The sequence below is a fragment of the Ochotona curzoniae genome, unplaced genomic scaffold, assembly GCF_017591425.1.
Source record: "Ochotona curzoniae isolate NIBS_2020 unplaced genomic scaffold, NIBS_Ocur_1.0 contig_3520, whole genome shotgun sequence".
NCBI classification, from domain to species: Eukaryota; Metazoa; Chordata; class Mammalia; order Lagomorpha; family Ochotonidae; genus Ochotona; species Ochotona curzoniae.
Window position 1 is genome coordinate 33,314,371 of NW_024465894.1, and position 21,715 is coordinate 33,336,085.

The window sequence follows — 21,715 nt, forward strand, 5'->3', positions numbered from 1 at the left end:
TCAGTCTCTCAGCTCGGTGGTTCCTCGGTCTCTCAGCCCGTCGCTCTCAGCCCGCCAGCACTCAGTCCCTCAGCCCGGTGGTCCCTCGCCCCTCAGCCCGGCAGTCCTATGGTTTCTCTGACCCTCGCCCAGCCCTCAGCTCCCCGCCAGCACTCAGTCCCTCAGCCCCACGCGCCCAGCCCTCAGCCCTATGGTCCCTCGTCCCTCAGCCCTCCGTCCCTCAGCTCCCCGCCCCGCCCCCCCGCGGCGGCCGTCTCCAGCCCCGAGTCCGCGCGGCGCCTCCGCGGGCGGAGGCGGGGCCGGCGCTCTCGATTGGCTCCCGGTTTCGCGCGTCATCTCCGGGCGCCGCGCGGACTGGAGCCCGATCCCGCGCTGCTGCTGTCCAGAGGCGGCGGTGTCCTGGGCTGCCGTGTGTGTCCTGCACCATGGGCGAGGCGGACGGGCTGCGGCAGCGCCGGCCGCTGCGGCCGCAGGTGGTCACGGACGAGGGCCAGGCCCCGGAGGCCAAGGACGGCAGGTAGGCAGGCGCTTCGTCGGAGCCCACGGAGGAGCGAACAGACTCCGCGCGGGAAGGTGCACCTGCTGGGTCCCCGGGCTGGGTCCTCGGGAAGGTGCACCTGCTGGGTCCTCGGGAAGGTGCACCTGCTGGGTCCCCGGGCTGGGTCCCCGGGCTGGGTCCTCGGGAAGGTGCACCTGCTGGGTCCCCGGGCTGGGTCCTCGGGAAGGTGCACCTGCTGGGTCCCCGGGCTGGGTCCTCGGGAAGGTGCACCTGCTGGGTCCTTGGGCTGGGTCCTCGTCCGCGGCGGGCTGTGTCCCCGGCCTGGTGCCGCACCTGCCCCTGTAGTGTCGGCGACTCCCGGGCGTTGTCGCTTTGCCTTTCCCTGGCTGTCAGCGCTGTCTTTCCATCCGATTCTTCCCCAGAGGACAGCCAGGTGGCAGGGGCCCTGCATCCTCCCGTGTCCCCCTCGCTGACATGTTCCCTTCTGGGTCGGAAACCAGGCAGGGATGCCCCTGACCTGTGCTTCCTGCTGCGCGACCAGCCTTCGCTGTGCTTCTCGGGAGAGCAGAAAACAGAAGTGGTACTGGGGGTGCTTGGTGGAGGTGAGGTCTGAGAGGTGTCGGGGCTTGGGCCTGTCCACTCCAGGAGCTGTAGTACCCTGCTTGGTTGAAGCAAGCTCTGCACACAGGAGATTTCAGGCAGGAGGTGCTGAAGCGTTCCCTTGTCACTTTTGGGTCCTGGATTGCCTAGCTTGTAATTTTGAGGGAGAACCAGGGCCAGAGCCGTGGCACGGGTCCATTTACACACGAATGGGGTCGGGAGAGATGCCGTTGGTCATGAGCAGTGTGGAAGGAGGAGGGGCGGTTTTTGCCGCTGGCTGGATTTGTAGGAGAGCTCTAATGGAGGGTGTTGGAGGGTGCTGGACGTCCGGGCCTCGGAGCTGGCAGCTGGCTGGCCAGCCCTCTGGGTTGTTATGCTGTCTGCGGATTTCCTTAGTTTCAGGGTTGTAACTGGCAAAACGGGGTAGACTGGTGACTTGCGGGAAGCAGTTGGGTGTTGTGAAATAGGCTTTTGCCGGTGGTGGTTGGCAGCGGGTACTGCACAAGTGTGGCAATGAGGCACCTGCCCGAGAGGCACTGGAGCAGCTGGTTTCTGCCGGGTTGGGGCTCACAGCAGCACCCCAGGCACCTGTGAAGGGTCCAGCTCTCAGAGGGCTGTTCTGGCTCAGAGCTGAGGGACTGACTTAATGACGTTGTTTGTGTTTTGTTTTTTTCCCCTGTGTCTCCGTGGGGATTTCTTTCCGCTTGACAAGGTAAATCACCGTCTTCATCTGCCACCTGAGCTTTCCTATTTGTGCCTCTCACATTTGTGTTGATTGAAGAGCTGTCTTGACTTCCGTGGTCAAGGGCACTGCTCTGTCTCCTTTCTGTGCCTTAATGATCCTTTTGCCACACATCTGCCGGCGGTCTTTTGGAAATCCAATTCTTTTTTTTTTTTTAAAGATTTATTTATTTATTGGAAAGTCAGATATACAGAGAGGAGGAGAGGCAGAGAGGAAGATCTTCCATCCGATGATTCACTCCCCAAGTGAGCGCAATGGCCGATGCTATGCCGATCCGAAGCCAGGATCCAGGAACTTCTTCTGGGTGTTCCACACGGGTGCAGGGTCCCAAACTTTGGGCCGTCCTCGACTGCTTTCCCAGGCTGGCCACAAGCAGGGAGCTGGATGGGAAGTGGAGCTGCTGGGATTAGAATCGGTGCCCATATAGGATCCCGGGGCATTCAAGGCGAGGGCTTTAGCTGCTAGGCCATGCTGCTGGGCCTGAAATCCAATTCTTGTTAGCACCCGCCCCCTCCCTTTGCAGATCCCTCACTGCTGGTTTTCTTATGCAAGTCCTTTGTGTTGTTCATTCCCTTTATACTAGCTTCTGGCACTTCGTCTCACTGAGTTCAACAGAAGCCCAGAACACCTGTTCATAGTGGGCGCAGTAGGGAGATTTGAAAGAAGTGGAAATAGGGGCTGTTAGAGTACACTGTGGATATGCTAAAGAAAGAAGGCCTGAAAAGAAGACTGACTAATGAACTCAGTGAAAGTGGAATAGATTTTACCAGTGAGACAGACACCCTGAGGAAAACTGGCTGGCTCTTTCCCTGACTCTGGGCTTGGAATGCAGTATTAACTCTAATTTTTAAAAAAGATTTATTTTACTTATTTGAAAGGTAGAGTTATATATAGAGAGGGGCCGAGACAGAGAGAGCGCTTTTCACCCACGCTCACTCCTCAGATGGGCCAGGCTGAAGCCAGGCGCTTCTACCAGGTCACCCACACGGGTTGCAGGGCCCAGGTGGGCCTCTGCTGCTGCTTTCCTGGGTGCATAGCTGGATGGGAACTGGCTGTGGGGGCAGCCTCGTCATAGCTATGCGGCTGGCTGGTATTGCTCTCTTATACTGTGAATGATTGAGGTGGTTTACATGTGGCTACAGAGCAATGAAACCAACAGAAAGGAAGACACCTGTAGAGGGATACAAGTAGCAGCTGGGCCGTGGTTAAGAAGCCAGCGCCGTGGAAAGCAGTCTTGAAGCCACCCCTTCCCTCTTGCAGTTACAGCCCCCTACAGTCACAGTAGGAACTCTGACTTGCTGCTGGGGCCTTTGGCTGAGATCATGTATAGGAAGGGAACTGAATAGTGTTCGTGTGAGTATGCTGGGAATTCAATAGCTGCTTTTAAAAAGGAACTTTGAGAGGCTTGGTGCCATTGACCTGCCACAGGGTCAGAGCCCAAGGGGCCGGCATCTCGGGTAGTGGGCTCGGGTCCAGAGGCTCGGGCTCATCAGCCTGCCAGGTGCTCAGAGCCAGAGCAACGATGGCAGAACAAATCGATCAACTACTCCAGCGAAGCTTGACAGCAAATTTCTGGACGAATGGAGACTGAGGTGTACTGTGTCAACCAGTTGACCTTAGAAGGATTTCCTCCTCCTAGGAGCGTGAGATCAACAGCATGTCAGAACTGTCAAAACCACATGAGCAGAACCCTCAGGACATGCTCCACAACGGGGACCCTGGGATGACGTGGGGTGGGCCTTCCCCATCCCTGGGTACTGGGGTGATTGGGAGGCTGGGTGTGGCTTCTCCCGTTGTATTCCCCCTCGCCACAGAGACAGGAAGAAGCAAAAGAAAATGTGTAGGCAGTGGTCTTGCCCACTTTCTCCTGATCGTCGACCCTTCCCACCCAGCTCAACTATGTAAACATCATCAGAAATAACAAATAAATAAATAAATAGATAAATCTTGAAAAAAATCTTTGTGGGATTCCAGACTAAATGACAGTGTCCACCTGGTGCATTTCCTGAGTTCCTCTTCAGGATTGCAAAGTGGAGAAGCAGATGGGGCAGTCGGCGGTTGAGGCCCTATGAGGCGCCAGGAATCTGGAATCCTCGGGGATTCTTAACTCTGCACTGGAGGTGTGTTTCCAGCTGACTGCTTTAATTTGTTTCTTGCTAATTTTTTTAGAGGGGTAAAATGATGCATTTGTTTAATGAGTACGCAAAATGAACAATTAAGATGCAGTCACTTAAAAAGAAGGGTTTGACTTTTCCCATGTTCCAGGCTCACCTGACACCTCAGGTTGCTGGCGTCTCATGAGCTTGGTGATAACAGGTTTTCTGCAAAAATCCCAGTTTTGGGTGTCTTTGGAATCTGCCTCATGCCTACCTGTGGTTCGAGGCCCTGGTGCCTGGTGTGTGTGCCGGAAGTGTGGGAGGATGCCTTTCAGAGGCAGCTGGCGTTGGTGGTTGTTGAGTCCTGTGGCAGCACCGTGCCTGTGCCCTTGCCTGTGACCTAAGAGACTTAGCATGTGTCAGGGGTGGGTGTCCTCCAGGGGGTGAGTGTTGCCTCAGGCTCTTCTGAGAGATGGATGCAAACATGTTGATTTCTCAGATGGCCCCTATGAGACCATGCTGTGCTTTGTCAGTGAAAATGGAGAGGGCTAAATGCAGAGTCCATTATTTAAGTTGCAGTAGTGCAGGGTGCAGAGCCAGAGGGAGTCAGACATGAAGAAAAGCAGGGGAAAGTGTAGACTGAGTTTGCAGGACCCAGCAGTGAGAAGGGCTTGCCCCAAAGCCTGAAACCCTAGAGTTAGTGTGGCCTCCAGAGCAAGGACCAGAGGTCTGGTGGTCTAGGAACTTCACTTAACTTATGCCAGGCTGGTTCTGTTCCAAGTATTCCCTATTTCCTATCCATCGCATTCTGTGTGTCAGCTCTGCTTAGGGAGCTGTGGTGAATGTGACCACAGAGCTGCCCAGAGGGGCTGTGGGATGGCCCAGGGGCTGTGTGATGGTCCAGGGACTGTGTGATGGTCCAGGGGCTGTGGGATGGCCCAGGGGCTGTGTGATGGTCCAGGGACTATGCGGTGACCTAGGGGCTGTGTGATGGCCCAGGGGCTGTGTGATGGCCCAGGGGCTGTGCAATGACCCAGGGGCTGTGTGATGACCTAGGGGCTGTGGGATGGTCCAGGGGCTGTGCGATGGCCCAGGGGCTGTGTGATGGTCCAGGGACTATGAGGTGACCCAGGGGCTGTGTGATGACCCAGGGGCTGTGCGATGGCCCAGGGGCTGTGCGGTGACACAGGGGCTGTGCAGTGACACGGATTGTGCGGTGACACAGGGGCTGTGTGATGGCCCAGAGACTATGCGATGGCCCAGGGACTGTGCAGTGACCCAGGGGTTGTGTGGTGTGACCTAGGGGCTGTGCGATGGCCCAGAGGCAGGTGGGGAGAGAGTTGGAGGAAGGTTGGACATGAGGAAGAGCTCATGAGGATGAAAGGGTTCCTAGGCCCGCTCGGGACCCCCCAGACCACCACTCTCAGGCCATTTTGTGGTAGGCAAAGCGGGGCCATTGCCTGTGGGAGTGACAGACTCGGGCCCGCAGATTCTGCTGCAGTCTTGAGCGGGCCCGGCTCCGCTGCGGGGGTGGGCGATGTGAAACTCAGGAGGTTGTTCCTCCTTCCCAGCTGTGAGGGCTGTCACTTTCAGGCCTAGCTGCTGGAGGTTTTTGTTTTGGACAAAGTGAGCTTTTGAACTTGGTGGCAAGCCAGGACCAGAGACCTGGGGGAGGTTTCATGAGCGCTGAATCGATTAGTGACTGAGCTTTGCCGAAAGGAAACCTGCAATTGCAGTGTGGCTAACACTGTCGGAGTTGGAGGCGGTGAGAATACTCAGGCATGGAAAATGGCCCGTTTCACAGTGCTCCCCCACCTGGCCGACTTCTGATTGCATCATCTTTAGGGGGCTGGAGGCTGCAGCCCAGCACCTGTGCAGTGGACCATCAGCTGACAGCCACATCTCCTCACTGCCTCCCTTTCACCGTCTTTCTCTGGAATTCTGTTTTTTTTTTTTTTTTTTAAGGATTAAAAAAATTTTTTTTTATTACAAAGTCAGATATACAGAGAGGAGGAGAGACAGAGAGGAAGATCTTCCAACTGATGATTCACTCCCCAAGCAGCCGCAACAGCTGGAGCTGAGCCAGTCCGAAGCCAGGAGCTTCTTCCAGGTCTCCCACATGGAAACAGGGTCCCAAAGCTTTGGGCTGTCCTTGACTACTTTCCCAGGCCACAAGCAGGGAGCTGGATGGGAAGCAGGGCCGCCGGGATTAGAACTGGCGCCCATATGGGATCCCTGCACATGCTAGGCGAAGACCTTAACCACTACTCTATCACGCCAGGTTCCTTAGATTCTGGTTTTAAAGGAACCACGTTGTTGAAGTGTTTCTGCCACTTGTGTGTCATTGGATGGATGCCTTGTTCTTTCCCTGGAGTCGAAAGACTTGAGCCACCTCAAAGAAGATCCCTGTGTTAAAGAGAGGCTGCTTTTGAAAAGAGGCTGTTATTGTAATTTACATATCATAAAACTCACCCATCTAAAAACCTCTCAGCCACTTTTAAAAAAATGTAATCAGTTGCAACAATGGCAATCTAAGTTTAAAACATTTTTATCATTAAACCTTTATCCTTTTAAGTTAAGTGGAATTCACCTTCTACAGTGAGCCAGTTTAAAGTGTTCCTTGGTAGTGCATGCATGGCGTTGGGCAGTCCACTGGCTAGCACCTTTTCATCAGCCGGTGCCAGTTAAGTGCTCATCTCGCCCCTCTCCCTCCCATCCATCTGTCCATGAACAGGTGAGGAATCACTGTAGCATACATAAGAAATGGGATGCTCTTCAGCAGTGAAGGAACCATGTGTGGGTACATTCGCTGCCTTGGGTGAACCTGGAGACTTTGAGGTAGAGGAGCCGTCCACACAAAGTCACAGGTCATGGGATTCGTTTTGTAGCAAATACTCAGAACAGACAAATCACCATGGCCTTCTGCTGAGTTTCCAACCCTGACTCAGGGCATCCTCTGGTCTTGGCAGGCAGTTTTGCTGTTGGCTCATGGTGACCACAGGCTGAGAATTGGATCTGGCTCTCTGTTAAGCTTTTGCAGCCGAGTCCTTCACTGGCCACTTTGCTCGCATACTGTTGTTTTTGGTCTTCTCCTGTCCTTCTGCCTGTGCCAGTCACAGACCTGTCCAGTTGTGTCACCTGCTCGTGTTGGCTCACAGATGACTGCTGCCTGGAGGCCTGTGCGTGCCCCTCCTTGACGGCCTTGAGCCCGTGTGTCATAGGATGGGTTTTTATGGACAGGTTTTGTAGGGGGAAGAGTTCACGTGACTTTCCCCTCTGGGAGCTTGCGTTCCCTCGTCCTTGCCCCAGTTGGTTTGCAGTGTCTGGCTGGGGTGTGTGAGTCCTGCCACGCTTCCTTTCCTGCCTAACCAAGGAGCACAGACAGACGAGTTGGCGTCTCACCTAGCCTGGATGAGCCTCCAGGCTCCGTGTGAGTGATGAGAAGGAAGTCGGAAAATGTCAGGTTTTGGCAAAGGAGCACCGTGAGTGGAAAAGCGAGGTGCTTGCCGGCTCTGTGCAGGAGAAGGCCGTGTCCACCTTGAACGCTGTGGTTGGAGATGCCCGCAGCTGCCTGTCCAGAGCTCTGCTTTCCAGGTAACCACAGGACGGGTCTGAGCCAATCTTTCTGCACTGTGTTAATGAGGACCTCACTGAACAGCAGGTTCTTATAACCGGCTGTTGGCATCTGAGCCTTCCCCAGCAGCACTTGAATGCCTGCACCTTTCATAGCGTAGGTGGGTTAGATCTTCTCCAAGATGTAGTTGGGTTTTCTTCAGTGCTTCTCACCTCTTCCTGAGCAGTCTTTAGCATCCATATTTCTAACAGTTTTGCTGGAGAAAATCTGGGGTTTTTCTATCCAGCTCCTCAGAATTCTTCATCCTGCACTTGCAGTCTGATCCCAAAGCTGCTTCTACATTCTTGGTTTTTTTTTTTTTTTTTTTTAATAGAAATCCCTCTTCCCAGAAGGTGGAAATTAGTTTAAATAGGAAATCACATTTGTGTTCTGTGCCTGCCCTAGTGGCATCCATAGCACAGTTACCATTTTACAGTTTTGGGGCATGGGGATGGGTGCTTGTTGTGGTTGTTAAGTTGCTGGCTGAGACACCTGCACCCCATGTTGGGTGCCTGGACGTGAGACCTGGCTGTGTTCCCGTAGAGGTTGAGTAGCTGGCTGAGTTACCTGCACCCCATGTTGGGTGCCTGGACGTGAGGCCTGGCTGTGTTCCTGAGGTTGGCTTCCTGCCGAGGGACCAGGAGGTGATGGCTCAGGTGGTTTGGGTCCCTGTTACCCACGTGGGAGACTTGGATGGAGTCCCTGGCTACAGGCATGTGGAGAGCGAACATGCAGCTGGGATTCCTACCGTCTTTGTCTCTACAGAGGTCAGCCAGACTCGGGTTGAGTTGTCGGTGGCAGAGGACTGTACTGCGTTCTGGAGGGTCCGGGAGATGCTGTTTCCTGCCCTCTCAGGGCGCTGGCAGGACTCTGTGCTCTCTCTGTACCATCCAGAATGCCTGCCAGGGTGCCCTTTGTGAAAGCCTCTGCCTCCTCCCCATCCTTCATTTCCAGTGTAGGTGGAGGGATTTGCTTTACCTTGCGAGGCGTGTTCAGTTTCCCCTGCCCTATCTGCCGTCACACAGTGGGGAGCCCTGGGTGTCAGTTGCCAAACTGGATGTTGGGAAATTGGGGCTGGCACCTGAGTTACCCTGAACCTGGAACAGAGTCTGTGAAGCGCACGGGCACGGCACGCCTGGACTTAAAGTGAGTCTGTTCTGTGAAGCGTGGGTCAGCACTTCTAGTTGATTTTACTTTTGATTAGAAAGTTTTTTTCCTTGGGAGCTCCTGATTTTGGTCTGTGATGAGCTCTACATGTGTTGACATTTGTAGGCAATCTGAGTGAGTGTGGTCTCTGCCAGTCGCCAATGCTGCTAAGAGGTTTGCTTAGTGGCGGAAGGCCAACTCCCTTGTTCAGCAGCTGAGAACGAACACGTGTGAGCATTGTGTCAGTCACCGCTGGTCGCCTGTGCCCACGCTTCAGCCCAGAGGTCCAAGCCTGCCCTGCTGGGTCCCTCTGCTGTAGGCTGGTGACTTGCAGTTGCAGAGCGAGGGACTGTGTGTGAACAGCTGTCCATGTCTCCCAGCCCGTTAGCAGGGAGAGGAGCTGGAGTGTTAGGATGGTGGAGTTGGAGGCCGAGAGAGTTCCTCTGCCTCTGTTTGCTTCATGGATGTTTCCCTGTCTCCGCCCTGACACTCCACAGAGCACGCCGTGCTGAGAGCTCTGTTGGAGTCCAGGCCTGGGGAGCTGCGGCTTCCCGGTAGGCAAGGACAGGTCAGTACGCCATTGGAGCTCTTTCCTGCTTCCTGTGCAAATTGGCCTCGTAGAACTCCACTGGAGGACCCGAGATGGGGGGAGTGGTTGGTGACGGCATCCTGCACGCTGGAAGCTCCTTTTGTAAGAAGAGAAAGAAGGCGTGGCTGTGGATCCTGGCACACCGTGCTGAGGTTTGCTCCCAGCAGCTCGGCGACCTGCAGCTGGGAAGCCCCGTGTGCCTGCGTGGTGGCAGTGCTCTCAGACCCACCGTGCGTCACGCCACACGGCCTCGCTCACTGCTCTCATGCCCTTTCCCTCCGGCAGCTCCTTCAGCGGCAGAGTCTTCCGAGTGACCTTCCTCATGCTGGCGGCTTCGCTCACCGTGCCCCTGCTTGGTGCCATGATGCTGTTGGAGTCTCCCATAGAGCCGCAGCCTCTCAGGTGAGCTGCCGGTGAAATCTAAGGAGGAGAGCTGGGGGGGTGGGGAGGAGATTATATCTGATCCAAGAGGTAAGTTAAATCAAGTGGAGCTTTGTGATTTGTTTTATCTTAAAAAATTCATGAAAAAGTTTTTATTTGGAAAACAGAGAGAGAAGCAGATCACCCATCCACTGGTGGCCTCCACAACTGTCTGCCGCAGTCGGGCTGGACCTGGCTGAAGCCAATGCTCAGAAACTCAGTCCCAGTCTCCCCCGTGGGTGACAGGCCCCGCTACATGAGCTGTCACCTGCTCTGGGCAGGGTGCGCGTTAGCAGGAAGCTGGACTCGAGGGCAGAGCTGGGACTGAACCCAGGCACTTGAATGTATGACTTAGCAGTGACACCAGATACCTGACCTGGGGTTTCTTCAGTTCCCGAGTTTTTATATTTTGTTTATTTGAAAGGGTAGACAGAGGCAGGGAAAGATCTTCCATTTGCTGGTTCACTTTACAAATGCCTGCACCAGGCTAAGGCTGGGCCACAGCAAAGCCGGAAGCCAAGCACCCAGGTGTGGGTCTCCCTGGAGGGTGGCCAAGACTTAGTGATGTCAGCTATCACTGCTGCCTCCAACTGGAACCAGAAGCAGGCTAATTAATGAATTAATTAGAAGCTATTCCATTAGTTAAGAATGTATACAGCTCGGACGCGCAGTGGTTAAGGTCCTTGCCTTGAATGCCCGGGATCCCATATGGGCGCCAGTTCTAATCCCGGCAGCTCCACTTCCCATCCAGCTCCCTGCCTGTGGCCTGGGAAAGCAGTCGAGGACGGCCAAAGCTTTGGGACCCTGCACCCCCCCGTGGGAGACCCGGAAGAGGCTCCTGGCTTCGGATTGGCTCAGCTCCAGCCGTTGCAGCCGCCTGGGGAGTAAACCATCGGACAGAAGATCTTCCTCTCTGTCTCTCCTCTCTGTATATCCGCCTTTCCAATAAAAATAAAATAAATCTTAAAAAAAAAAAATGAATGCATACAGCTCCTGGAATGCTGGGATCCAGCTTACTGGGCCAGCTAGCCTCAGAGATACTGAGGGCGCGATCTGACCTCAGCTCGACAAGTGTGTGACTTTCCGTTGTTGGATTTAGAATTTGGAGAGGCACAGAGCGCTGTAAGAGCATGATGAGCTCATATGCGATTGAGAGCGAGGCAAGGCCTGGGGCTGGTGCCCGAGTGCTGACTCCGGAGTTGCTGATGGGTCAGGGTCCCTGAAGGATGACCTATGAGGAAAGCCTGTGTGAGCTCAGCCTGCAGGTGGCCTGGTTGGGGTGGAGGGATGGGCTGTCATTCCAAACAGAATCTGACTTGGGCCTTCAGGAAGTGTGAGTAAACAGCATCCCCGGTGAGGAACAGACGGGAGTCGGGGTGGCCTGGGAAGAGGGGCCGGAGAGTGGAGAAGACATAAGTTTTGCACTGGACAAGAACGGATAGGTATGTGGCCTTGGCTGGAGGCTGAGAGCAGACATGGCCGTGAGGACTTGAAGCTGTGTCTGGTGAGTCCTGCCCTTGAAGTGGGTGAGCCTGATGAGACAGGAACCAGGAGCAGCATGGAGAAAGCACGGAGGCTGAGCCAGAAGCCGGAGCACAAGGGACCAGCAGTGAGGTCTGCACTGCCGGTGACCAAAGGAAGGTGGGGTGGGAGAGAGACAGGCAGACAGACTGTCCCTTGGTACTGCTGCTGCTGTGCCACACCCAGTGGGATCCACGGCAGGACTGCCAGCCAGCCAGTGCTCTGCCACTGGGCAGCCTGGACTAGGTCCAGGAATCGTGGCCCTACTAAGAGGGGCAGTTATAGGCATGGACAGGCCAGTACTGGCACCTGACCTGGCTTCAGGGTGAGAACAGCCTGTTGAGACAAGAGAAGAAGCAGGCGAGAGAAGGTGGGAGTCAGGTCAGTGTGGCAGCAGAGGACATGTGTGCTCTGTCACACGTGTCTTTTTTTTTTTATTGCAAAGTCAGATATGCAGAGAGGAAGAGAGATAGAGGAAGATCTTTCATCCCTTGATTCACTATGCAACAGCTGGAGCTGTGCCCATCCGAACTAGGAGCCTGGAGCCTCTTCTGAATCTCCCTCGTGGGTGCAGGGTCCCAAGGCTTTGGGCCGTCCTTGACTGCTTTCCCAGGCCACAAGCAGGGAGCTGGCTAGAAAGGAAGTAGAGCCGCCGGGATTAGAACCGATGCCCATATGGGATCCTGGTGTGCAAGATGAGGACTTTAGCTGCTAGGCTACTATGCTGGGACCCCTGTGTGTCTTTTCAAAGTGGCTTCAGCAAGATTTGCTGGTGGGCACATTTGCTTGGGCATGGGAGGGATGAGAGAGGTGGGGAAGAGTGACTAGAGACCTATGTGAGTGAGCATAGGGTCCAGGCCACATGCAGGCTGCTCCAGGGTGGGCCCGGAGGGCCCTGAGCGTGCCAGCAGAGTGTGCTGGGTCTCGGCGTGGGCTCCAGCCCCAGGACGGTCTTCTCTTGCTCCATCTTCCCTGTGAAGTGGGAAGCAGGGCTGCCCGGTTCACCTCCGTCCCAGGTGGGCATTGAAGGCTGTGTGTAAGATGGGGGGATTTAGGAAGGAAGTCAGGCTGCCCTAGGTACTGGGCAGTGAGGGCGGGCTTGGGGCAGCTTGGAGGGGGCCCCTGGGCGCAGGTGAGCACTGGACACTGGCACTATTTGTACCATGACCTTTTCTGATCTGCTGGAACCGTTTGCCCCCTAACCAGCTGTTACTAGGCTGTGCCCTCTTTACTATAGAGCACAAGTTATGCATGCAATTGACCTTCACGCATATCTTACAGACAAATCCCTGTAACTGCATTATTTTACAGCTACAAAGAACCCCCTTTCTTTCTTGGTGTTCTGCAACCAAATACGAAGTTGCGACAGGCAGAGAGGCTCTTTGAAAACCAGCTTATTGGGCCAGAGTCCATTGCCAATATTGGGGGTAAGTAAAACCCTGGCATTACAGTCTGACCGTGGGTGCCTTGGGGGTGGACCCTGGGGAGCCGCTGTGGTGGCCTTGAGGCGTTTGGGACACCCCTGCTCACTGTGGACCTGCTGCCTGTCCTGCAGGCATGTCACGGAGTATCTGCAGGGAATGCTTCTGTCTGCCGGTTTCATCCGCCTAGGTGGAAGTCGTGTTAGGACCGGGTGCTTCTGCGTTCGTCTTTTTGGGACTCTATTGTGTTCCGAGTGTTGTGGAAAGGAAAGGCAGACTGCAAGCATGCATTTGTTTGATTTATCTGTGTGAGGTGCCTGTTGCTTCCTAGCTCTCTGTATTTCTGTTGTCTGGTTTTGCTAAAGGCTCCGTCTGGTGGCTATGCCTACACTTTGGTGGGTCATCATCGTCTCCACGCTTCCACAAGCTGCAGAACTAGAATCGGGTCTGGTCCTAATCCTGTTGTGGTTAGCATTTCCTTTCTGTTACAGTAGGGGTTAAGCCTGGTGGTGAAGAGACCCGGCTAGGGAGGTGGCGAATGGGCTGAAGCTGTGTCGTCTTCCTTGGAGCTGCCGGAGCCCCTGTGGAGGGCGTGTGTTTTCGGGGGGCTGTGGCTGGGAGCAGGCCACCATCAGTGATGCTCTCTGGGGTGTTTGCCCACGGGCTTCTGCCCAGTGCCTGATGACAAAGTCAAAATTGTTTTCACTGCAATTAATATTCCTGAGAGGACTTTGCAGTTCTCTTAAAAACAAAAAGACATCGACATTTCTTAGTAAATTTTGATTCTTAGTGAAAAAAAAAAACCCTCAAATCTTGCTACTTTCCAAATTGGAACGTAGAGGAAGGAGCTGGAGGGTAGCCCAGGGGACTTTTCCTTAGCTGGCTGAGCTTTTTCCTGCCTTTTTCCTTTTCACTTTGTCCTTGGCTCTTGCCTCGCCCCAACCTCTGGGCGCGTCCCGAGCAGGCAAGGCGGGGACACAAGACACACCTCTGGCTGGGTCCCTGTGGGAGGGACCCGGTGCCATGGCTGCTTCCTGTGGAGGCTGTGTGTGTGTGTGTGTGGGGGGGGAATGGGCAGGTTGCTGGCGCTGGAGGGAGGCCTCAGCCTCTAGAGGGTGCCTGGGAGGGTGAGAGCAAATTAGCTGGATTTATTTGTTTTGTTGTTGTTGTTGTTGTTGATTGTATTTTTGGAGAACATTTTAGGCCCCTGGCAAAACTGAGCAGCCAGTGCCAGGGTTTTGTGGAAGAGGTTGGGTTTCTAGGTTCTTTTCCACGTACATGTGCAGCTTCCTGCATGGGCCAGGGTGGGGAGTGAGCCTGGAGTTCAGAGGCCCCTTGGTGTGGATGTGCCATGGGTTTGGCTAAGTGTTTAGTGATGTGGATCCAGTGTTGTGGTGTCACTCGGGGTGTCCCCACTGCCCTGGAAGCCCTCTGTTGGGTCTCCTTGGCCCACTCCTGCTTGGACTGTTGTGGCCAGCCGTCTTTTTAGCATCCTCTCACCATCGGTCACATAGTGGAATCCCTGGTTTGAGTCTTGGATACTTTGTTTCCAGGCCAGCTTGTGGCTGATGCACTTGGGAGACAGTGTTTGACGACCTGCAGGTCTCTGCTACCTGTGAGGAGGTCTGGGTGGAGTTCCAGGTTCCTGGGTTTGCATGTTGTAGCCGTTTAGGGTGTGAGCCACTAGAAGAAAAATCTATGTTTCTCCCTCTCTTTCTTTCTTTGTTTAAATAAATAAATAAACCCTTAAAAAGCATCCAAAAGTGCTCTTTCTGCATCTTTTGAGCTAAGCATGTTTTTTTTTTCCTTATTTGGTTGATGTGATTTAAAAATATTGAACTAATGGTGATTACTGGTATAAATTTGGTATGTGATTCTTTTTTAGAAAGGTTGTCATTGGATTTGATTTGTTGGCATTTTGTTGAGGATTTTTACTTCTGTGTTAATGAGAGATACTGGTCTACAGGGTTTTTTTTTTTTTTTAATGCAAGAATACTTCAAGGAAGCTCATGGTAAAATGAAATTACAATGGCTTGTTTTGGGGGGGGTGTGTTTAGCCTAGAGGTCGACCCCTGTTAGGATGCTCCTGTCCCATGTTGGGGTGTCTGGGCATGTACATTTGGATATGCTGTTCACTGCTCCGATGGCGTACACTCGTGCCATTGATTTATTTACATTAATTTTGTAGCCTGCTACCCTGCCAAATTCTCTTATGAGTTCCAGCAGTCTCTTGATTGAATCTTTTGGTTCCTCATTTCTGATTTGGGTTCCTTTAATTTCTTTTTGTTTTGTTTTGGCCCAGTAGCTCTGACAGGGACTTCCGATGCTATATTGAATAACAGTGGTGAGATCGACATCCCTGTCCAGTTCCAGATCCTAGTGGAAAAGCTTCCAGTGTTTCCCCGTTTAGTATGATGCTGGCTTTGGCTTTGTTTTGTATGTTGCTTTGATTGTGTTTTAGAATATTCCTTCTATTTCTATCTTGTTTTTTTTTTTTTAGTATGAAGTGGTGTTGACTTTTATCAAATGCATTTTCTACATCTATTGAGATGTTCACATCGTTTTTTATTTTTCAGTTTGTTGGTGGAGTGTATCACACTTATTTGATTTTTGAATGTTAAACCATCCCTGTATTCTAGGGATAAATCCTACTTTGGGTGAATGATATGTCTGATGTGTTGTTGGATTCTGCTGGCTATTATTTTGTTGAGGATGTTTGTGTCTATGTTCATCAGGGATATTGGTCTGTAGTTCTCTTTGTTTCTCTATCTGATTTTTATATTAAGGTGATATTACTTCATAGAAAGAGTTTGGAAGGATTGCCTCTCTTTTTATTGTTTGGAAAAGCTTTTGTAGGATTGGGGCAAGTTCCTGTTGAAACGATCGGTAGAATTCAGCATTAAAGCCATCTGTTTCAGGATTGTACTTGGTTGGGAAGGATTTAATTGCTGATTCAATCTCAGTCCTTGCTATAGATCTATTGATGAATTAAAGCCATTTACATTCAGGGCTAATATTGGCAGGGAGTGATTCGGTCCTGTCATTTTGGCAATGGTTTGTTCATTGTTTGATTTAGTCTTTTTATTGTTGCTTATTGGGATATTTTCCATGTTTGCCTTTGGTTGTTGGTGTGTGCTATTTCTTCTCTGTCAAGAGAACATCTTTAAGTATCATTTGTAGGGCAGGTCTGGAAGAGGCAAATCTTTTGAGCTTTTCTTTACTGTGAAAGAATTTTATTTCATTTTCAAAGACAAAGGGAAGCTTTGCTGAGTAGGTTATTCTGGGCTGAAAATTTTCCCTTTTAGAGTCTGGAATATGTTGCTCTTCTGGGCTGTAGAGTTTCCTCTAAAGTCAGCTCTGAGTCTATTGTGTTTCTTCTGTATGTTAATTGATTCTTTTCATTTGCATACTTGAGGATTGTTTCCTTATGCTCTGCCAAAGAGAGCTTGATGATCATGTGTTGTGGCAAGGATTGCTTTAGGTCAACCCTATTGGGAGTTCTGTGCCCCTCCTGTATTTTATTGTCTAATTCTTTCTCCATACTGGGGGAAGGTCTCATTTATTTTTTCACTGAATACGTTTTTAAACCAAGCTTATCTTTCTGCACCTTAATATTGTCTCTTAGACTTGACTCAGTTCCATTTGCAGCTTTTTGATTGGTTTTTCCCATTGTGTCAAGATATCTTTTCCAATCCTGAGATTTCTTTCTTCCAACTTGCTCATTGTATTATTGAGGCTTTCCACTAAATTTTTAATTTGTTCTGTTGTGTTCTTCATTTCTAATATGTCAGCTTTCATTTGATTCATTGCTGTTATTTCCTGTATAACATATTTGTTAAATTTTTTGGTCTCTTATATGTACTTCTTACTGTTGTTAAGCTTTATAACATGTTTTTGAAGTTCTTTACACCCGATTTCCTCGATGTCTTCCACAGATAATTCTGAGGCAGACAAAGGCTTTTTTCCTTCACAGGGGAAGCATCAGTGCTATTCCTTGTGCTTCTGTCTCTTCCGTTGCTCTTGGTCATTGCTATTCTGGTTAACAGATTCCTCTCCTTAGGGCCGGTTTCTAAGCTGTGTTGCCCACTGGTCTATAGGTCGATTTTACTGATTGCATTTGTTATCCAGTTCTTCCTTCGCAGTCACTTGTGCCACACGCCCTCCAGCGCGTTTCAGTCCTGGGCTCTTGTGCTAGGCTCCCCCCACAGTCTTCGTAGCTCCAGCCCCTGGCTCACTACTCTCCATCCCCTGGGATCCTATGCTGTGACTGCTCTGTTGCCTGCACAGCCTTTTTCCCACTCCCAGCCTGAGCAGTGCCTGGGATTATGGAGACACCATCTGTTATAAATCACTGGGTTATCAGCAGTACTGGTCTTGCTGGAACCTGCTGGCTGTTAGGTCTGAGGGCTACCTGGACCTATTTTGGATGGAACCTGTAGGATGCCAGGTTGGATCTGTTTTCTCGGTGAGACCAGTGCAATGCGCTGAGACAGAAGTCGTTCTCTTAGCTCAGTGCATGTACTGTTTGCTGTTGTTCTTCAGCCCCACAGCCTTTCCCTCCGTACACAGAATAGCTCCCGTTGTGGCACTGGTGGGGGTCTTAGCCAGTTGGCGGTTAGGTCTGTGGGCCATCTGGACCTGGAGGATGCCAAGTCACTACTGTTTTCTGTGTAGGATCAATGCAGTGTGTTGAGACAGAGACGGGCTTGCTCCTGGTTTAGTGCAAGCAGAGCTCGTGTTGTTCCTCCAGCCCCCACAGCCTTTTCCTGCATACACAGAATGGTGCCTGATGTGGCACTCATGGGGGTCTGAGCTATGAAATCCACCCTGTTCCTGCACCCGCCTGCTTGGGCTCTGCCACTCTGCTTCTGGGCGTGATGGGGTCAAGGATACCAGCAGGACAGGCAATTCTATGCCTTCATTCACTTCCTGAGCTCTGGGTGAACCCCCCCCTTCCCACTTGGTTGCTGGCGGAGCTCTGATCGCCGACCTCCATTCGGCTGTCTGCTCACTGCGACATCACTCTGCTGGCTCCGCTGCATCCCCATGTCCACTGGCCTCCAGATGTCTTTCTGCCAACGCCCGTCCCGTCCTATTGCCTGGGATTGTGCCCTCTCTGCTTCATCCCTGGCTAAAGATTCTCCACCTACTTAAATGTGTCCTTATCCTATTATGTCATCTTGTTTCCTTCGTCTCACTTTTAAGAAGTGTTTATTTTCATCTACTTGAAAGGCAGAATCAATCTCTCTCTCTCTCTCTCTCTCTCTCTCTCTCACACACACACACACACACACACACACACATTTTTCATCTGTCCATTCCCCCAGATATGCATTGTATCCAGAGCTGAGACAGGCCAGTGTCAGGAACCCAGAACTGCTTGTGGGTCTCCCGTGTGGATTTTGGGAACTTGGTTTCTTGGGCCATGAACTGCTGCTTGCTAATGCATTAGCAATGATCCGGATTGGAAGCCTGGAGTTGCTGGAACTCAGACCAGGCAGCTGTGATGTGGGACTCTAGGTGTCCCAAGTGGCGGCCTGACCTGATGACCTACAGCACCTGCCCTGGTGTCTCCTTTGGTATATGTAAACCACTGAACAAGTGACTACTGACATGCTGGGTTACTGTTTTATATTCATACTTGGTACTGCTTTCTGTTTCTCAATCTTTGTTCTTTGTTTTTATTTTAGTTATTTACTCTCCAATCCTGTATAGTTTTGAGAATTTTTATGTGATTCTATTTTCTTTTTCTATTGAAAGATTTATTAGAGAGAGTGGGAATCAGCTTTCATCCCCTGGTTTACCCCCTGGCTGCAGTGGCGGGGAGTGGTGCAGCTGGAAGCTGGACCTTCGATGTGAGTGGCAGCGCCTCAGGTTCTGGGACCACCGTGTGCTGTTCTTCCAGTAGCATTACCAGGAAGGTGCAGGAAGCAGAGTGGGCTGAACTCAGGCTGTCACTGCGTTATGAGATGCCAGCATTGCAAGTAAGCAGCTCGCTTTGCTGCACCGCGGTCCTGTCCCTCTCTTCTTTCTCAGCATGTCAGCTCTATGTGTTTTTTCTTTGTGTAGTGGTTGCTCTACAGTTGGCATATACGTTCGAAAACTGTGCAGCATTTTAGGAATGTCTGTATCTTATTCGCTCAGGGACCATGCCAGCCGACTCTTTAGTATTCAGGCTGCTGGCGCCAGCACCTAATGTGTTCTCATATTTCTGCTGGGTATTTCAGATTTTTTTCAAAGTTTTTTCTTTTTAACATTTTAAATTAATATTTAATAGATGCAGTGTGATTTGGGATTTCTTTATGGCTTTATAAGTTGCACCTGTTATACACTGATTTTTGCTCACTGACTGTCTCCTATAACTGTTAAAATCATCTCATAGTTCTACTAGCTGGTATCTCGGGCCTTCCTATTTTTAAGAGCATGTCATCTGCAGAGAGTGACAGTTTGGCTTCCTGCTTTCATCTGGTCGTCTTTATTTCTCTTGTCTACTTGTTCTGGCTGGGACTTTTAGCACCACACTGAATATAGTGATGAAAGTGGACAGGTTTTTTTTTTTTTTGCTCAGGACCTTAAAGAGAAAGCCTTTGCCTTCCCCACATTCAGCGGGGTGCTGGCTGTTGGTTTGTATGCATGGCATTTTGCCGTGTGGCTGAATATTTCTTCTGTCCTGCATCTATTTCAGGTTTTTATCAGGAAGAGTTACTGGGTTTTCTGGAGTATCCTTGCGTGTGTGGAGAGGGTCACTTGTGTCTCTGTCACGTTCGTTGAGTCCTTGTTGCATCTGTGGACTGATCCTCAGTTGGTTGTGGTGAATAACCCTTCTAACGTGCAGTTGGATCCAGTTGGCTAGCCTTCTGTGGAGGGTTTTTTGCATGTCTGTTCATCTTGAATGTTTTCTTGTGGTCAGCCAAGTAGCTTGGTTCCTGCCTTCCTTCCACTTGTCATCCATTGGTATCAAAGTACTGCTGGCCTGGATAATGCATTTGCAAGACTTCTCCTATTTTGGGGGGAAGAATTTGGCATTATTTCTTCTTTAGGTGTTTGCTGGAATCCCACAGGGTCTGGCATCACTTCTTCTCTAGGTGTCTGCTGGAATCCCATGGGGAAGCACCTAGGCCTGGGCTTTTCCTCGAAGAGACCCCTTTTCTTTCTTTCTTTTTCTTCTTTTTCGAATTCCCAGGCTTATTATTTTGGTCTTGGGCGGCATATGCATTCCGGTATATTTCCATTTATATCTAAGTTATCAAATGAGTTGGTGTTTAGTAGTTAGCAGTCCCTAGCCGTCCTTTGTATATCGGTTGGGATGTCTGCCTTTTTATCTCTGATTTAAAAAAAAAAAAATCTTCGGGCCCGGCGCGGTGGCGCAGTGGTTAAGGTCCTCGCCATGCACTCCCAGGATCCCATATGGGCGCCGGTTCTAATCCCAGCAGCCCCGCTTCCCTTCCAGCTCCCTGCCTGTGGCCCGGGAAAGCAGTCGAGGACAGCCCAAAGCTTTGGGACCCTGCACCCGCGTGGGAGACCCGGAAGAGGCTCCTGGCTTCGGATAGGCATAGTATCGGCCGTTGCGCTCACTTGGGGAGTGAATCATCGGATGGAAGATCATCCTCTCTGTCTCTCCTCTCTGTATATCCGCCTTTCCAATAAAAAAAAAAAACTTCTTCCTTTATCTTAGTCTGGCTAAAGCTTGTCAATTTTGATACCTTTTAAAAGACCTACCTCTTCATTTGGTTTAAGGTTCTTTTCCCTAACGGGACTACGGCTGCTCCTGCCTGCCTTTTGATCTGTTTCCCTGGGATACATCATTCTGACATTTCAGTTTCACATGTGACATGCGTTTCCATTGAGTCCTTATAATTGGAGATTTTCATCTATTTCCATTTAAGGTAATGCTGAAAGGGAAGGTCTCTAGTCCTGCCTGGTGGGTAATTATTTTCTGGTTTCGTAATTCCTCTGTCCCTTTCTCATTTCCTTACTTTCTTACAACCTTCCTTTGTAGTTAAGATCTTGTGTTTTTTTTTTTTTCTTAACAGTGTTTTTATTCCTTGCTTTTCATTTTTGTGTTTTATAGACATTTGCTTTGCCGTTGCCTTGAGGCTTCCAGAAAACATCTACTTTGAAAGGATGTCAACTTAATATTGATTATGAGGACAGAAATATAAACAAGTAAAAATAAATGAAAATGCCCGGATGAACTCTGTGCTTGTGCTTTATTTCCCACACTCTGAATTTTGAGCTCTCATTTTACATATTATACTTCTGTCCCTTAAAATATTAAGGCAGTTTTAAAACTTATTTGTTTTATAGTTTGAGTACTAAATATATGAATGGTTTATGTACTGTGTTTAAAATCTTAGCATGTTTTGATTTGTGTTCTTGGCACTGATTGTCCTGCCATGTGCTGTTGTCTTCTTGTGGGTGGCTCTTCCAGCGTGAAGAGCGCCCTCTAGCGTTTTTAAGAAGACAATTCTGATGGTGTTAAATTCAGCTTTTGTCCGTCTGTGATTATCTTTATCTCTCTTTCATATTTAAACAATAGCCTTGCTGGACACAGTATTAGTATTATTTTTAAAAAGGTTTATTTATTTTTATTGGAAAGGCAGACATATAGAGAGGAGGAGAGACAGAAGAGGAAGATTTTTCTGACGGTTCATTCCTCAAGCAGCCACAGTGGTTGGAGCTGAGCCAATCCGAAGCCAGGAGCCAGGAGCTTCTTCCAGGTCTCCCACGTGGGTGCAGGGTCCCAAGGCTTTGGGCCGTCCTCCACTGCTTTTCCAGGCCACAGGCAGGGAGCTGGATGGGAAGTGGAGCTGGTGCCCAGATGGGATCCCAGCGTGTTCAAGGCAAGGACTTTAGCCTCTAGGCCACAGCGGCTCCACTGTATTCTTCATTTCCAATATATCAGCTTTCATTTGATTCATTGCTGCTATTTCTTGTATAACATATTCCTTACATTCCCTGAACTCCTGCTTTACGTGTTTCTTGTTGCTGATAAGAAGCTTTGTAACAAGTGTTGTGAATTCTGCAATTTTCTTGATGTCTTCCTCGGTGAACTCTGATGTTGGCTA

At 50.7% G+C, this 21,715-nt stretch overlaps 1 protein-coding gene across 1 annotated transcript in view; it reads left to right on the top strand.

Annotated features, from left to right (window-relative positions):
• The first annotated feature begins 388 nt into the window (after positions 1 to 388).
• The window catches only part of LOC121157050 (adipocyte plasma membrane associated protein), a 36,414-nt gene continuing 15,087 nt past the window's right edge, over positions 389 to 21,715 (top strand). Inside the window, exons 1-3 of the mRNA XM_040981036.1 lie at positions 389 to 517; positions 9,571 to 9,687; positions 12,538 to 12,653. Of these exons, the coding sequence (XP_040836970.1) occupies positions 426 to 517; positions 9,571 to 9,687; positions 12,538 to 12,653 (325 nt within the window). The 5' untranslated portion in view covers positions 389 to 425. The remainder of the gene's footprint in view (positions 518 to 9,570; positions 9,688 to 12,537; positions 12,654 to 21,715) is intronic.